Raw genomic sequence first — 17,770 nt, forward strand, 5'->3', positions numbered from 1 at the left:
TATTCCCATCCTACGTTCCTTTCCTCCTGTTTATTTTGCCTTTATCCTCGCCCGCCTTGACGGTGTCGTTATCTTCTTGATGCGAGCATGTCATGACCGTTGATGTGTTGTGTGCATTGTCATATAAGCATCTTTCTACATTACCACTCATGCAGTCGTCAGGAGGATATACCTTCATGCAAACTGCATGTATTGCGAAGAAGCAGAAGAAGTTTTAAATCAAAATATACTAGCATACAAGGTAAACAAACTCTAGGAACAGACAAACAAAGAGAACCTGGATTTAACGGCACTCACAAAGACAAAATTGTCATGTCATAAGAAATGCAGTAGACCCCTAATGACTACTATGGTGTAAAAAAAAAAAAAAAAAGGGGGAGAAGAAAAGGGGAAAGAGGGGTAATTACTGATCAGAATGAACTGGATAAAAGAAGCTGTCAATTTTAGGCTTCAAAGAATTTAGTGACTTCATAACAGAAGCATAACAAGTAGAGGTCCTAAGTTGACAGAAAACTCAGGTAAAACAATGCCAGAAATAATAGGGCAGCTATACCTATCATTGAAAAAACTGCTTCAGATGTAATCAATCAGTTACTATTTGCTCTATTAATGACTCATAGATTTTTATCCATCAGTTCTCTAAAGTGTTCAGCTAAATGCAGAGTACACTGTACAGTGGGGGGCCTCAATTTACGATGGCAATCTGTTCCCAGAGACGTATCGTAAGTCGAAATATCGTAAGTCGAAGCGATTTTTCCCATAAAAAATAAAGGGAATTGAATTAATCCATTCCCCACCCTCCAAAATATTCACTTACAAATACATTTTATACTTTTATACTGAATACAATTTTTTTCTCTAACTACAATACTGTACATATGTTTATTTTACCTTTATGGAGGACTCTTGATGGCGTATGGAAGATGGCGATGAGGGGGGGAGGTGGAGAGGTGTTACTGTTTGGAAGGGGAGTTCCCCCTTCCATTATAACATCAGGCAGTGATGACTTTTCTGGGATACACTCTCTGGCATGTTTTGCCTACATACTACTAGGACCTGCTTGTGGCTCACTGCTTGCTTGTCTTACTAAGAATCTGTCTAAAGACACTTGTTTTTCCCTACATTTTAACACTTGTCTGTAGTAAGACATCACATTGTCATTTAAAGGTCAATGCAATGGCCTGCTACAGCTTTATCTGGGTGAGTTTTTTCAACAAAACTTTGCAATTCTTCCCATACTTCACACATTTTCTTAATGAGGAAGGGATATCCTCTGTATTTCATTTTATATGCATATTCTATTGCCAAAACAAGACTAGTTCAGTGGGTCTACACTCTTCATCTTGGGGGCTTTATCCATAAGATATCTTGGGAAAACAGGAAACTCGCTTCGAGGTACAGATACATAGAGAGCTAAACTAATGGAAGTGGTAATGAGAAATTATCTTTGCAAACATGTCAATGGGCCCACATGGATGAAGGGCAATAAAATTATGAACCAGCAACACTTTCCCTAGCCCATGCCAAAGGCAATAAAATGGAATTGGACCAATCAGATCTACTCAAAACTGTGACCTTCAGAGACCCAAATATATTTGGGTTGCAAACCATATTGCCCCTTTCCTATGCATCTGTGTTGTGCACATAGACACATTAAAACTTACTTATTATGCAGCAGAACGTGATGGCTCAGAAAAGAAATGGGACTCATAAAGCACTCTTAATGGGGTGCTAATCAAGAAATGGATAGGAGAAAAAATGCTTCTTATACTACAGAAGAAATATCTATGAAGAATGCATCTATCACGTCTTACAAATTCTTGAAAGAAATGCTAAATGAAAATGTGTTCAAAATAATTTTACAACATCCACTCACCACTTTTGTTGGGATTACAGGTTCCTTGGTACTTGACAATATGTCTAGTAAGCTCAGACTTGGAGGGGAATTCACACGCACAAGATTCACACTTGCTAGCTCTTTCCGTAGTACCCCTGAAAATTTAACAAGTTTTAGCCAAGAACATTTATTTTACATTGTACATGTAACATATTGAAAATTGTATTTGCAAATTCTTCTACAAAGTTTATTTTAAACTAAACCGAGTAGAACACGTGTACTATGATTAAGCCTATTTCTAGATTTTATACTCGTATATACATTAATGTACATATTAAAACACCCTTAGTTATTTCTCCATTAATGATTCAGTATAGATTTCTATCCATCAATTTTCTCAGGTATCAGATAAATGAAGAGGATAATTGCATTTTGTATGCATAATCTATCACCATACTGCACTGGTGTGTTCCATGACTTAAAATTTTATATTGTACTGGCATATTCTACTGACATGAACCATTGGACTACACAATTGACATCATACTCAAAAACATCTCTCACAAGGAGTTTGAATGTCATTTATGGTTATTTACCCCAGTACAATGCTCCCCTGGGAATTTGTATTGTATCACACTAGACTAAATCCGACTTTCCTACTTTAATGACAAATATACAATATTTATGTATATGAGATTTCCTTTAGCCACTTTAATGATACTCCAATTTCAGTGCACTCATGACATTCTTGCCAAATCTCACACTCATAATAGCACCTACTTTCCTCAATGACATCTAATGTACTATAAATATTTGAATAAACACCAACAAAAATAAATGAGTAAAGATCCCGTCAATATGCCAACAAGACGTGAAAAACCAAGAGAACGTACCCATGGGATAGGGCATGTGTTTTGAGAGCTGCCCGATCTGAGAAGCCTTGGCTGCACACATTACACGTGAAGATAGTGGCTCCCGAGTGCGTCATCATATGACGCTTTAACTCTTGAAGGACGACATATTCCATGCCACACACTTGACACTCGTACGGAACATTAACACCTTGATGCACCTGGGTAAAACAAGAGCAGATATTGGATATTGTCTAAACAAATATACCCTAAAAATTATAGATAAATTACAACACATCTCCACTTAAAGTAATTAATATTTAGAAAGAATTATAAACCTCAAAAAAATTAATGTTTTAAATTTATAATGAAAATTACAACAAGATGACCCCCCCACCATATTGTGGGAAGGTATATTTCATCCAATATGTAGAATTGTATTAAAACTTTCCTTTATATATCTGTACCCACCTGATGTTTGTGCGTCACCAATAGATATTGATATTTAAATGTTTCTTCACACTTATCACACTGATATATCCCAGGATGGTCGAGCAATATGTCACTAGGTATATCAGAAAAGCCATCGTTGCTGCCTTCGTCATCGTTCTCCTGGCCATCCTGAAAGCCGTCTGTGGAATCTTCCTGGCCACCACCTTCACCCTCTAAGAAATGCGTTGGAGTTGGAAGACTAAGAAGGAAGTGCTCAGCAGGAAGAACTGGGTTATCACTTTTCTGGTCTTCTTCAATAACAGTTGTCAACAAGTCTAAGGGATTAATTTCTACTTGTAAAGGTTCTTGGAAATTAGTATTATAGCTTGCATTTTCAATCACATTTCCATTTTCAGTCACTTCACTCTCCCTGATGCCATTCTGGAGGAGGGTTCCTAGGTCTAAGGTCTGAGTTACTGGGATGTTCATATGACTAGCCGAGACAGGGACACCCTGCAAACATCTCGCTTCCATCCCTGCACCACTTAGTCTCTCCTGACTGCTTTCATCCTCCCCACATTTTTTATCTTCATCAGAGCCATTCTGAAGTCTGGTCTCCAGCACCCACAAATTTGTATGCAATGGACCCTTTCCTACACTCTCACTCTCACTTCTGCCGTCACCGTTGAGCAGCAACTGTTCCATGTCTTTATGTTCACCACCATTTAACATGGTACTTAAGGCAGCCCCAGACCTCACCATGTCCGAATCATGAGCTAAGAAATGTTGGACTATGGATACAGTACCTTGGATTTTCTTGCCACACTCCCCACATGTGTATACCTGTATGTTAAAAAATAAAATTAAGACATTATTTATTCAAGTAAACCTATACATAGAAAAGAAAACAAATCTAAGAAAAATACTTAAAACAAATAAAACATTAAGATTGCCTATAGTGTTTGAACAATCAGATGTAAGTTTTATTTAAATTTGCGTGTTGAGAATTCTGAGAACAATTGATGAAAATGTTCCAACAGCACATTGATTTGGTGTTTTAAATAACAAAAGTACTGTAAATAATAATCAACAATAGTAACACAATATACAGTACAGTACAGTATTAGCATATTCAGTAATAGTAGTGCTTCGATAATTCAAAATAAATCTGTAATTTATTATTTAAAATTTAGCAATTTGTTTCAACTGTACTGCATGTTACATTGAAAAATCCATAACAATACTTATGATGCATAAACTCAAAGAGCACAAGAAAAGTAAACTTCACATTTACAATAATTGGGGTCATGGGGACAACCAATTGTCCTAACTGAAAGTTGTTGAACTTTCTGGGTACCTGCCACCTGACCGCCACCAGATGGCAGCATCTTCTATAAGAAATATCTAAGTGAATTAGCAGCCCCCACTTAAATCCCAGGCCTAGCAAGTTCTGAAGATAGAAATTTTAAAGGCAGGAGAAACCGAGTGGTCACTATGAAAGAAGTGCTTCATACCACTCGATGCCCTGTTTCTGAACAAGGCTTGCCCTTGGTCACTACCAGAAAAATTTCACCATGGGGTTAGCTAAAATATCTGAACAAAGTAAGAAAGTTACTTTTCATGAAGCAGAGGAATCCAGAGCATGAAGGGAACCGAAGCCAAACATTCCAGAGCATGAAGGGAACCGAAGCCAAACAATCCAGAGCATGAAGGGAACCGAAGCCAAACAATCCAGAGCATGAAGGGAACCGAAGCCAAACAATCCAGAGCATGAAAGGGAATCAGAGCAAAAAATATCCAGAACATGATGGAACTGGACCCAAACTATCCAGGTGTTAGAACAAGAAGAGTAATCAGAGAGAAGACAGATGACCCAAGGCTACACAGTGGCACATCAAGAGAAGACTGGAAAAAACCCTCCCCTCTCTCATTCGATTGAGACAGTGCACCAACAGGGTGCTGTCCGAATGGAGCAAGATAGTCGAGCATGCGAGGAATGTGCCATAACTACATCCACACTGCTGCCATCTCCCTGACCGATCTGAGCCACCACACCCTCTTAATTAAAATGAAAGTACGGTACTGTACTTATAGTAACTACTTGTCGAAAGTATCATACTGTAGTGATGGGCCTCCAGAAAGTTGACATTTGTATTATTAAAATTAGACAAACTAGATACTTTTTTAACTGCAACATAACCATAAGACCAAACCTAACCTAACCTCGCCTATAAATTCTAGTCCTAATTCATGCTATCTTAGGCCTAATATGGTACATATATGCACTATATTAGGCCTAGGAATATTTAAATTTGGTTTTAGCTTTATTTTTTCTGGACTATATAAAATTAAAAGTACAAGAATTGGTTTAATGGTGGTCCATCACTACATATTGGTATTTTGGACCAAATAGTAATTATAAGTACTATCATTTCAGGAGGATGGGTTGTGTGAGCACACCGCAATGCCTTAGACCAGAACCCCGACCTGAAATGAAGATGGTTGGAGACAACTTCTCAACCCATATTAGTTGAGTTTGTTAAGAGCTCTAGAGAAGGAGGGAAGGAGGAATGAAAAAAAAAAGAGGAAGGAAGGAGGAATGAAGAAAGAGGAGGATATTTAACAATGTGTAAGATAGTTAAGGAAATTGGCAGAATAGACAAAGAGTGATATTCAAAATCAAAATAATAGGACCATGGAACACACAGGAAGGTAAGAGAGGCTGATGGGCTGTCAGGGATGCTTCTTTATTGTAAGAACTGCAAGCAAGTGGAATGAGTTACAAGAAAATATTGTAGAGCTGATCTTAATAAGAAACTATAGAAGGAAATATGACAAGAAACAAAAGGCACTGCATTAACCGATCAGGTGTTGGAAAGTTGGTGCAAAGGGGAACTAATACTCAAAGAAAATTTAAGTGAGGACAATGGCTGTGTGCTCACTTAGCCCAACAACACAATAGCAGACAAAAAATACAAGGCTGCCTACAATCTCTCGCAAAGCATCTTGCTGTAACACTGGATGGACACTGTATGTGTGTGTAAATGAAGCACATCACCAAAGACTTTACCAAAAAAAAGGTACTGCCAAGGTTGTGAGCCAACCAGAGAGGAGCCAGGCCACATCAACATATCCCAAAAACCCATATTAGACAACTCTGGGTCCCTCTGTCTTCCAAGAATCAGCATCTGAGAATATAATTCCGAACATAGCTAAAGCAGAAAGCTAAATTCAGAAATGCAAGTGACTGACAACCACATTATGAAGTGTAGCATAAAGGAACAGACACCCTGCACTCAGGCAAAGTTTCAAGAGAAACCCCATTCACCTTAATTGAATCAGCCTCAAAAGAATTACCTCTCTCTCTCTCTCTCTCTTTACAGTATATCTATGCCCAAGATCATTTTTCCCAGATATTCTCGGTTGAAGCAGCAAAATTTAAAAAAATAAATCCAAGGACATATTTCCAGCTCTCTTATGATCATAAGAGACTTTTCCACGCATGAACAATACTTCGTCAATTTCCTTGAACACAATGCTGGCTTTATATCAGTCACTGTCTCCTTGTGCTTCCAACTTTTGTTAATTTTTTTTTGCATATATATATATATATACAAGAGTTGTTATATTCTTGTACAGCCACTAGTATGCGTAGCATTTCGGGCAAGTCCTTTATCTTATGTTCTCTGGAATACGATCCCCACGAAGAATCGTTTTAACAACCAGGTATCCATTTTACTGTTGGGTTAAACAGAGGCTACAGTTAAGAATTTGCGCCCAGTAAATCCTTCCCGGCCAGGATACGAACCCAGGATAAACCGCTCGCAGAACGCCAGGTGAGCGTCTTACCACTACCCCACGGAGACTGCTTAATGTTCGAACATAAGTATTAGGGAGCACTCCAACAGGCCTATATAAGATCCCATCCACCATACATTTCCATAGTATTTATCTTCTCCATTTTACTAATATCACATACATTTTTTAATTATATAATTTATTAACAAAATATGAATTCTTGATTTACAGTACATTCTATATCCATGTTTCACTTGTCTATATCAGGGCCAGCAGGAGTATACATGCTTTACAACCATGGAAATATTTGTCCCTTTCACTATCCATCTGAAGAATTCGGTCACATTCACAACTTGCTCTCTAACCCCCTTTCACATTTACACAGTTGCTGATTCAATATTTCATTGGGCATTGCAATCTTACACCTCACCAGAGTTGGTCTGCTTATCTTCCAAGAATAAAATCCTCCCTTTCCCTCTTTTTACCTTCTGCAAATTAGTGTCCATCTTTTCTTTGGATTTACTTTCAACTATTACACACTCATTCAATTTCATATTTCCTTCACATAAAATATCTAATCTACAGATAAACGTTCTCTAAAAGCCTCCTTTCTCCTGACTTACTATACACCGTAAATTTGCTGGGCATCTCAAACCTTCTCCTCACACCATTCCTGATTCCCTGAACAATTTTTGCACTTTTTCTTGCTATCTGGGCAGCTACCAGCAATACTCTCACTGATCAAGACATCATCAACTTAGGCAATAGCCAAGCTGCAAAAGCCGAACTCCCATGACCAGCCACAGATAAACCATAAGCAAACGTTTACTTAACCTAGCACAAGGCTAACATTTCTAACTTTACCCAGCTGTCTTGCACCTCACCTACTCTCCAGAGATGCACGTCAATAAATATGTCAATAAATACGTCACTTCTTAAGCTTTCTATTGTATGTATGTATTATGTATGTATTATGTATGTATAAGACACACACGACTGACAATTTATGGCTTTGCACAGTGCACACAAGAGTAATATGACAAATAAATAATTTAAAAATATAACATGCACTTGTAAGTATTTAAAATCACTGCAAATACACAAACAATGATCACTACAGCAAACAAAATATATTACAGTGGTTACAGAAGTTATAGTAAGACCTTGGTGCGCTGTATGTCATCTCCACGAAGAACTAAGCTCACTTCCCGGTAGAAGGCTAAATGGCGTCTCTCCATGTGCAGTGGAAGGTCCATAATCTATGGTAATCAAATATAGCAGGAATGGAATTATAAACTAAACTAACGCTAATGCACGTGCAATTATTTTTGCCGTATTTCTTACAGTTAAATGAATTGTTTTCCCTTTCAATGCATAATTTTAAATACAGATTCTTGTTTTTACATATTGAATGATGTCAAGAAAATATATAGTGTGCAGAACAGTGCAGAAAGTGTTGACCATGATGCAGAGAAACACCAGGCTGAGAGTTGGCTTTATTTGAAGATAATATTTTGTGTAGGGCTTAATCAAATCTAACCAATAACAGAAGAGAAGTCAGGGAGGTGTAGGTGGGGGTGAAGTCAGGGAGGTGTAGGTGGGGGTGATGTCAGGAAGGTGTAGGTGGGGGTGAAGTCAGGGAGGTGTAGGTGGGGGTGAAGTCAGGGAGGTGTAGGTGGGGGTGATGTCAGGGAGGTGTAGGTGGTGGTGAAGTCAGGGAGGTGTAGGTGAAGTCAGGGAGGTGTAGGTGGGGGTGAAGTCAGGGAGGTGTAGGTGGGGGTGATGTCAGGAAGGTGTAGGTGGAAGTGAAGTCAGGGAGGTGAAGGTTGGGGGTGAGGTCAAGATGAAGGTGGGGTAAGGTCAGGGAGGTGAGGGTGAAAAGAGGTCAGGAATGTGAGAGCAGAGCAAGGTCAAGGGTGAGGACAAGGACATGAGGGCAAGGGTGAAGACAAGGACATGAGGGCAAGGGTGAAGACAAGGACCTGAGGGCAGGGGTGAAGACAAGAACATGAGGGGCAGGGGTGAGGACAAGGACATGAGGGCAGGGGTGAAGACAAGGACATGAGGGCAGGGGTGAGGACAAGGACATGAGGGCAGGGGTGAGGACAAGGACATGAGGGGCAGGGGTGAGGACAAGGACATGAGGGCAGGGGTGAGGACAAGGACATGAGGGGCAGGGGTGAGGACAAGGACATGAGGGCAGGGGTGAAGACAAGGACATGAGGGCAAGGGTGAAGACAAAGACATGAGGGCAGGGGTGAAGACAAGAACATGAGGGGCAGGGGTGAGGACAAGGACATGAGGGCAGGGGTGAAGACAAGGACATGAGGGCAGGGGTGAGGACAAGGACATGAGGGCAGGGGTAAGGACAAGGACATGAGGGGCAGGGGTAAGGACAAGGACATGAGGGGCAGGGGTGAGGACAAGGACATGAGGGCAGGGGTGAGGACAAGGACATGAGGGGCAGGGGTGAGGACAAGGACATGAGGGCAGGGGTGAAGACAAGGACATGAGGGCAGGGGTGAGGACAAGGACATGAGGACAGGGGTGAGGACAAGGACATGAGGGCAGGGGTGAGGACAAGGACATGAGGGCAGGAATGAGGACAAGGACATGAGGGCAGGGGTGAGGACAAGGACATGAGGGCAGGGGTGAGGACAAGGACAGGGGTGAAGACAAGGACCTGAGGGCAGGGGTGAAGACAAGAACATGAGGGGCAGGGGTGAGGACAAGGACATGAGGGCAGGGGTGAAGACAAGGACATGAGGGCAGGGGTGAGGACAAGGACATGAGGGCAGGGGTGAGGACAAGGACATGAGGGGCAGGGGTGAGGACAAGGACATGAGGGCAGGGGTGAGGACAAGGACATGAGGGGCAGGGGTGAGGACAAGGACATGAGGGCAGGGGTGAAGACAAGGACATGAGGGCAAGGGTGAAGACAAGGACATGAGGGCAGGGGTTAAGACAAGAACATGAGGGGCAGGGGTGAGGACAAGGACATGAGGGCAGGGGTGAAGACAAGGACATGAGGGCAGGGGTGAGGACAAGGACATGAGGGCAGGGGTAAGGACAAGGACATGAGGGGCAGGGGTGAGGACAAGGACATGAGGGCAGGGGTGAGGACAAGGACATGAGGGGCAGGGGTGAGGACAAGGACATGAGGGCAGGGGTGAAGACAAGGACATGAGGGCAGGGGTGAGGACAAGGACATGAGGACAGGGGTGAGGACAAGGACATGAGGGCAGGGGTGAGGACAAGGACATGAGGGCAGGAATGAGGACAAGGACATGAGGGCAGGGGTGAGGACAAGGACATGAGGGCAGGGGTGAGGACAAGGACAGGGGTGAGGACAAGGACATGAGGGCAGGGGTGAGGACAAGGACATGAGGGCAGGGGTGAAGACAAGGACATGAGGGCAGGGGTGAAGACAAGGACATGAGGGCAGGGGTGAAGACAAGGACATGAGGGCAGGGGTGAAGACAAGGACATGAGGGCAGGGGTGAGGACAAGGACAGGGGTGAGGACAAGGACATGAGGGCAGGGGTGAGGACAAGGACAGGGGTGAGGACAAGGACATGAGGGCAGGGGTGAGGACAAGGACATGAGGGCAGGGGTGAGGACAAGGACAGGGGTGAGGACAAGGACATGAGGGCAGGGGTGAGGACAAGGACATGAGGGCAGGGGTGAGGACAAGAACATGAGGGCAGGGGTGAGGACAAGGACATGATTGTAGGATGAGGCCAGGGACATCAAGACATGGTGATGTCAGGTACATGAGTGGGACGAGGTGTGAGATTGTACAGGTCACAATTTATAGTATTTTAGGTATTAATTTAACGAGTGGTGAAGTATAGTCAAATTTTCCTACATTCTGTTCAATGGTATTGCAGTGCTTAATGGCTGCAGATTTGATACAATATCATCTAATATTATTTTCTCCTTTGGTGCTGCAACAAGTTTAGCATCTTTAAATTTGACGCGGCAATTCTCCTGTTCTGAAGGGTGATGCAAGTGTTGTTGGTGTTATTTACAAGCCACAAACCTATGCTCATAAGCTCTGCTATATGTGATAAAGCCCACATAGACAAAACATTAATCTCCAAATAAAGTCTAGCCTCACCTTGGCATTTCTCTTCATAAAGACATTAGGTCATGACAAATTAGGTCATTAAATACCTGTAAGATATTTGAAGTTCTCTAATGAATATATGAAACTAATGTGTATATCAATATCCTTCATTTTTATTACAAAACACTTATATTTATTCAATGATGCAGCACTTTATATAATTGTCTAACATTAAATTTTACCTCTGTAGATGTAAAACAGCAATATGCACAATGGAAGTGTATAGTAGGGATCTTGTCGCCTCCAAGGGCACACCCTGGCAAAGGACAAGCACCCCCAACCACCACTGTAAAGTGCTCCTTGTGCGTCTCAAACACGTGTAACCGGTAGTGAGACAATGCCTCGCGGACCTGCAGAAAGACGGATGACGAATAAATAATAGGCACAATAAAATCTATCGGCATTTTCGCCATGATTCCATTTCCAATTTTCATTGGGTGAGAAAGCAACTGCCCTCCGAGGACGGTCCGCAAGAGTATCATAAAATAAGGCTTTGAGAGTGTAAAGTTTCTTTCTTATCATGCCACTCAATCGCTTCTTGAGATAGGTGATCAGAGGCAGCGAACCAGATTGGAGAAATGCAACTAGTAGAATTATGCAAAGGTCAGTACTAGCACCAATAATGTTCACTATCTCTATACATGATCCACCTGAAGGAATACAGTTATATGATCATATTTGCAGATGATGGAATACTACTGGGAAAGATAAGGTACGTAAATAATTTCTACTTACTTAGATACACATCAAAATGACCTACACAAAATAAGCACATGGAGCAACACATAGTACATGGAATTCAATGAGGATAAATGCCACTTAATGGAATGTGGATAAGTGAAACCAGGACACATTCATCCGACAAATTATTTTAAAAGATGCTAAAAACTTCAGACGAGGAGAGAGAGATCTAGGTGTGGTATTGGATAGTAAAGTATCACCAGAGGACCATGTAAAATGCATAGTAAAAGGAACCTAGGCTACTCTGATCAGGTTCAGAATTGCATTTAAATTTGTGGATGAAGAAATGCTTAAAAGAATTTCAAAACAAATGATCATCAAATCAAAACAAATCATCCTTAATTGCTCTCAACTCTTTAAGACATAACTGTAATATGCTCGTGTCCGAAGCTAGACACAAATAAAACAAAATTATTAAGGATGGTAACAAAAGTCCATTTCATGTGGTCTCCATCTCATGTTGGGCTCCGAATGCATGATAGAGCTGATATGTTAGCCAAAGAATCTGCCTATAAAGGAGCCGTTGAGTGTAACCTTGGATTGTCAATGAGCAATCTGAGAGCAGCAGTACACTGAGACCTTCAACAAGATCTTGTAGATCTGAGGCAAAGTGAAATCGACACCAGTAATTCCATCTATCATCATACTATCATTCAAGAGGAGCCACACATCTATGGTTCATCCAATAAAATAGCAGACTTCTAGATGTTACTACTGCTCGGCTTAGACTCGGTTACAAGTATCTCTGGGAATTCTCATTATCTGTCAATGTAGACCTGACCAAATGTAAACTGTGTCAACAAAATTATTCGCACACCCTCCGTCACTATGTGATGGAGTGCGAAAAGATACGCGAATTCAGAGACAATTCTATAACCAATGTTCCAACGATGTGTAAATATTTCATTCAAAATGCTCTGCTACCAGAAATTTTAGCCAAATATCCCCAGTTTGCTAACTGTAGGTAGTAACTAAGTGATTGTAACCTATCCACTGCTGCCCACTGGATGGGGGGGGGGGGTTGTGCAGGACAAACATATCAAGTGTGACATTAGCTCTCCACATACGTATGTCAATTGCTTAATTTAGAAATTGTACTTGTTGTCGATCTCAAACCCATTGTTGATGTGATGACTCGTACTGAATTTTGTAACTAGCTCATCAAAATTTTAACTTGCTTAGCTAAATGAATTGTGGGGTTCAGTCCCTCAGCCCATTATGTGCCTCTGTAACCCTTTCCACTACTGCCCACAAGATGGGTATGGGGTGCATAATAAATGAACTAAACTAAACTAACATGCATGCCTACCACAAACACCTATACAGTACAATACACAAGTACTGAGACAAAGTCCAAAGAAACCATTAAAGCACAGGATAAAAGTTAAGAATATCCAGGAATTTAATGTAATCACAGTTTAAATATACAAATCTATATCATTTATTATTCGTCACGATATCAACGCTGGTACAACAGTTGAAGCTCACTTCAAGAAAATCAGCAACACTGAAGAACTTGCCTGCAAGAAGCTGGCTGCACAACGTCGACACTGAAGCACGCCTACTCTAGCTGCTGGCTCTCCATTCTCGTTGTCAATAGTAGCTAGTGCAGGAAGGAACTGGCTGCCCAGGATCAAATCTGCTAGGAGAGCCACAAGCAAATTATAATACATAGGTGAAAATGACATATCATAATAAGAAACAGATCAACAAAGCAACTGATAGTAACTTACTCTTAACAAAAATGATAATTATGATATATTACATGATAATGACATGCTATGTTGACAATGTCTTGTCATAACAATTATATATCCTTCTATATAACGATATATTATGGTTTGATAAGGACATCATGTCATGATAACATATCATATGATAATGATTTAAAAAAACATTTGCCATAAATCATTTGGCAATTTTTAAAGACTAACAGATTGTGCCATTTATGTTGCTAACATCTTAATAGTAACCAAACCAGTGAAAAAGGCCAAGACTGAGGAGCATTAATCATTAATTAATTAATTAATTGAAGGTCTCAGTAGTACAGATGCATTTGTTCTTGACTTGTAATCGGAAATTCCGGGTTCGAACCCTGGGTGGGACAGAACTGGTTGGGCACATTTCACCTAATTCACGTAGCAGTAAAAAGTTACCCAAGAGTTATCTTGAGATGATTTCGGGGCTTAGTGTCACCGTGGCCCGGTCCTCGACCAGGCCTCCACCCCCAGGAAGTAGCCCATGACAGCTGACTAACTCTCAGGTACCTATTTACTACTAGGTAACAGGCAGTTAAGAGTTAGTCAGCATGTTGTGGGGTTACATTCTGGGGAGGATCAATAGTTCAACTGTGAGTGAGTGAGTGAGTGTGAGAGAGTGTGAGTGTGTGAGTGTGTGAGTGTGTGAGTGAGTGAGTGAGAGTGAGAGAGTGAGAGAGTGAGAGAGAGAGTGAGTGAGTGAGTGAGAGAGAGAGAGAGTGAGAGTGAGTGAGTGAGAGTGAGAGAGAGTGAGAGTGAGAGAGTGTGAGAGAGTGTGAGAGAGTGTGAGTGAGTGAGTGTGAGAGAGAGAGAGAGAGAGGAGAGAGAGAGAGAGAGAGAGGGGGGGGAACCTTGATATAAGCTTATGTATTCTGTGATGTACTGGCTGCCTGTTCCCAACACAGCCAAATATTATTGCTATATTATGAATTAACAAGTCATTTATTGTTAGGCTCAAATTGCAAATGAAGAATGGTGATTATTTATGGACAATACATTGATGTAGACTGGCGATGAGCTGATAACAGGAAGTTACGTTTTCATTCAGCCTCTGCAGTGATTATTGCACTCTCAGCATATATATGACTAATACACCTGGAATTACAGTGGAGTCTATCACAATAGAACAGCTCAAGGCCAAGCAAAGTGAAAATTAAATATCAAAGGGGGAAAAAAGTAAAAGACATTGTAATGTGACAAATAAAAATATGCACTAAAGCCATGCATTAGAAACTGGAAAAGTGACAATGTTTGGGTTGATTGTGGACCACCATTAAGTCGAGACTTAAGTGAAAAGCACTCCTCCGAGAAGTGAAGGAGGCAAATAGAAGCTAGGTAACAGGCTGGACTGGGAAGGCAAAGAACAATGAGAAACAAAAAATGAGAAGTCAGAAGTACATGTAACATAGCCCATTAAACTATTTAGAGTTCTCTATAATGAAATATATAGTGTCATATCAAAGCATTTTTCAAAATACTGTAATATAATACAACTGCAAGAATTTTTAGTTTAGTTCATTTAGTATGCATCCCATATGAGAATGGGATATAAAACTGTATGGGGAATGGTGATTTTCAATTTAACTATACTGTACTGTATAAATAAAAACACAAATTATTTTAATAACACAATAGCAATATAAATAAATAATATCGCTCTATAATATCATTACCAAAAGAATAGTTCGAAGTAGTAACATAATGTACGTAACTTTTGAAAAATAAATACAATACTGTACATAAATAAAAAATAAAAGCTGGAACATTTAGATAAATGTCAAATCCATTTTTGCCTTTCTTTTATTCAATGAATAAGAGCTAATGTTATACACTATAATCTCTTATCATAAAGAACAAAACATTTGTTATTCACCATAGTCCAAGCTAACTGATAACACAAATAACTTCCGTATGGAACATCATGTCATGATGTTCTTGACTTGACTTGTAGTAACTAGTAACTTACTAGTTACTAGTATTATATGAGTATATATAATATTAAATAATAGTTATTATTACTACTACTGCACTACTATTATGCACAATGATAATGAGAGTATATAGAGGCCTTGCTCTTACTCCATTCTGCTCTATGTACCATACACTTATTAATGTGTTAAGTACTAAGGATATACATATAAACCCAGATAATTAATTTCTTTTATAGTTATCAGAACAACCATATACAGCATCTAAAAACCAGTCTTGTTATAAATATATGAAAATCTATTTACTGTATGAAAACAAAATTGTATATATATATATAAATGTCATAATTTATTTACATTATTTAGACAATTGAATCTGTCATGTAATTTTCATAAAATAAAAATGTGTGACAATTGCTGAATTCATTCAATATAGAACATTTTCCTCAATGTTCTAATTCGTTCATATGTCAAAAATGATTAAAGGTTTAAAATAGACCTAGGTGACACAACTTTATTTTGTTAATGGACAGTTTGAGGGGAGACAGCTCTGCCTTAGTGACTAGTTAGTTTAGTTCATTTATTATGCACCCCATACCCATCTTGTGGGCGGTAGTGGAAAGGGTTACAGAGGCACATAATGGGCTCAGGGACTGAACCCCACATTTCTTAAGTGACTAAAAGAACATTTTGTCAAAAAAGCAACCTTCAAATGGCGTGGTTCCGAACTCTGTCATTTTGATGCACAACCGCCCGATGATCCCAGGGCTGCCAACACCTGTAAAATAAACAAAGATGAAACTAACGCCAAAAAAATAGCGACGACTAAAAATATTGACTTGTGGGATTGCTATGAACACTTGATGATATTTTAGAGTTAAATATTGCTTTAATGTATTACTAACCGCGATAATGGGCGTATTCCGAGTCCTGCACTGTTTACCAAAACAGATGCATATCCGAAGCGTTGGTACGACTCGGCAAAACATGATCTCATTTTGTGTGAACTTCCTAAAATGTTAATGAAAATAATGTTAACAGTCTTTTGGAGAAACTTGCGCGGACTGTGTTCCAAATTACAGAACCTCTGCACACAAAGCGCCTGGCAGAGGGCGAGAAAATCACTAATTACAGAAATACAGCGAGTGCATCGGCTCCTCTCAGACTTGCTCTCGGTAAATCAATATGCCTTCTGCGAGCCCCATGAATTTTTCTCCAACTTCACATGAAATTTTGCCTAAAAACCCACCCATGAACCCGACCGAGGCCTCAATCGGGGCTCTGGGTCTCCGAGGGGGGTTCCCACGCCGCTGGGGAAGGCTCACTCGCAAAGGGGACTCACCTGTCAATGGAAATTCATGGAGAAACGGGCGTTATAGTTTCCATGGTATGAGTTTGGCTGCGCAAGTCCTAATGCGGCCCAGATGGGGGGAGGAGGGAGCCTCTGCCCCGCCACCCATGTATCTCCATTCTATTTATACTCCCTCGTCCAACCTACATTTATACCGTTTTCGTGGGGGCAATATGCGGTTAATTGCAACCGGCCATGTGAGCCGCCTAGCAATTGATCTATCTGGCACAGGTTGGGCCGCTAAACACTGATGGTTTAATTATATATTTATAAGGATTGATTCAGTCGTCAAGGCAGCCAAAATCTTGCATGCTGGCCGAGGAAGACTGCCATTATATACTGCCAGGGGAATGTAAATCTGTAAGTCCCGGTAGGGGTCATTGACCATAAGGGTGCTATAGGATATTAATGGGTTACGAGACAACGCCTCCTCTGTTATTTGCCCTTTAATCCTTCACTCAAGCTGAGCTCAATGATTTATATATAGATGTTCTTATGATAAGGTCATTGATGGTGGCCTCGCTCGCTAGGTCGCAGTGGGCTCAGGAAGTATATTTGATTATTGGATCAGTATATCATTATGCACTTGCACCCGCGCGCCATTCTTACTGCTGCCTGTATTACTATATACACTCCGTGTACACACTTCACTTACTACCCTAACTACTAACTACCAAGGAATACGCACACATACACACCTTTCTCCTGAAGCCCACTTAAAAAGAATAACATCTGCGGCGTATGCGAGGCTGGCTAACATCAGAACTGCCTTCAGGAACCTGCGTAAGGAATCATTCAGAACTTTGTATACCACATATGTAAGACCAATCCTGGAGTATGCGGTCCCAGCATGGAGCCCGTACCTTGTCAAGCACAAGACGAAGTTGGAAATAGCTCAAGAGGCCGCCCTAGGCTAGTCCCAAAACTAAGAGGCATGAGTTACGAG

General features: G+C 40.7%; 1 protein-coding gene across 6 annotated transcripts in view; it reads right to left on the minus strand.

The window, feature by feature from the left end:
* The window catches only part of LOC123758353 (uncharacterized), a 41,572-nt gene extending 24,045 nt beyond the window's left edge, over positions 1–17,527 (minus strand). The window contains exons 1-9 of one of the 6 annotated variants that reach the window (XM_045742660.2): positions 16,816–17,526; positions 16,379–16,484; positions 16,180–16,251; positions 13,309–13,430; positions 11,230–11,397; positions 8,082–8,177; positions 3,160–3,963; positions 2,731–2,909; positions 1,877–1,992 (exon numbers count right to left, since the gene is read on the minus strand). In XM_045742660.2, the coding sequence (XP_045598616.2) occupies positions 1,877–1,992; positions 2,731–2,909; positions 3,160–3,963; positions 8,082–8,177; positions 11,230–11,397; positions 13,309–13,430; positions 16,180–16,210 (1,516 nt within the window). In that variant the 5' untranslated portion in view covers positions 16,211–16,251; positions 16,379–16,484; positions 16,816–17,526. The other 5 variants (XM_069322669.1, XM_045742659.2, XM_045742661.2 and 2 more) reach the window with 5 other exon arrangements.
* Between the last annotated feature and the right edge of the window lie 243 nt (positions 17,528–17,770).

The sequence above is a fragment of the Procambarus clarkii genome, chromosome 11, assembly GCF_040958095.1.
Source record: "Procambarus clarkii isolate CNS0578487 chromosome 11, FALCON_Pclarkii_2.0, whole genome shotgun sequence".
Taxonomy (NCBI): domain Eukaryota; kingdom Metazoa; phylum Arthropoda; class Malacostraca; order Decapoda; family Cambaridae; genus Procambarus; species Procambarus clarkii.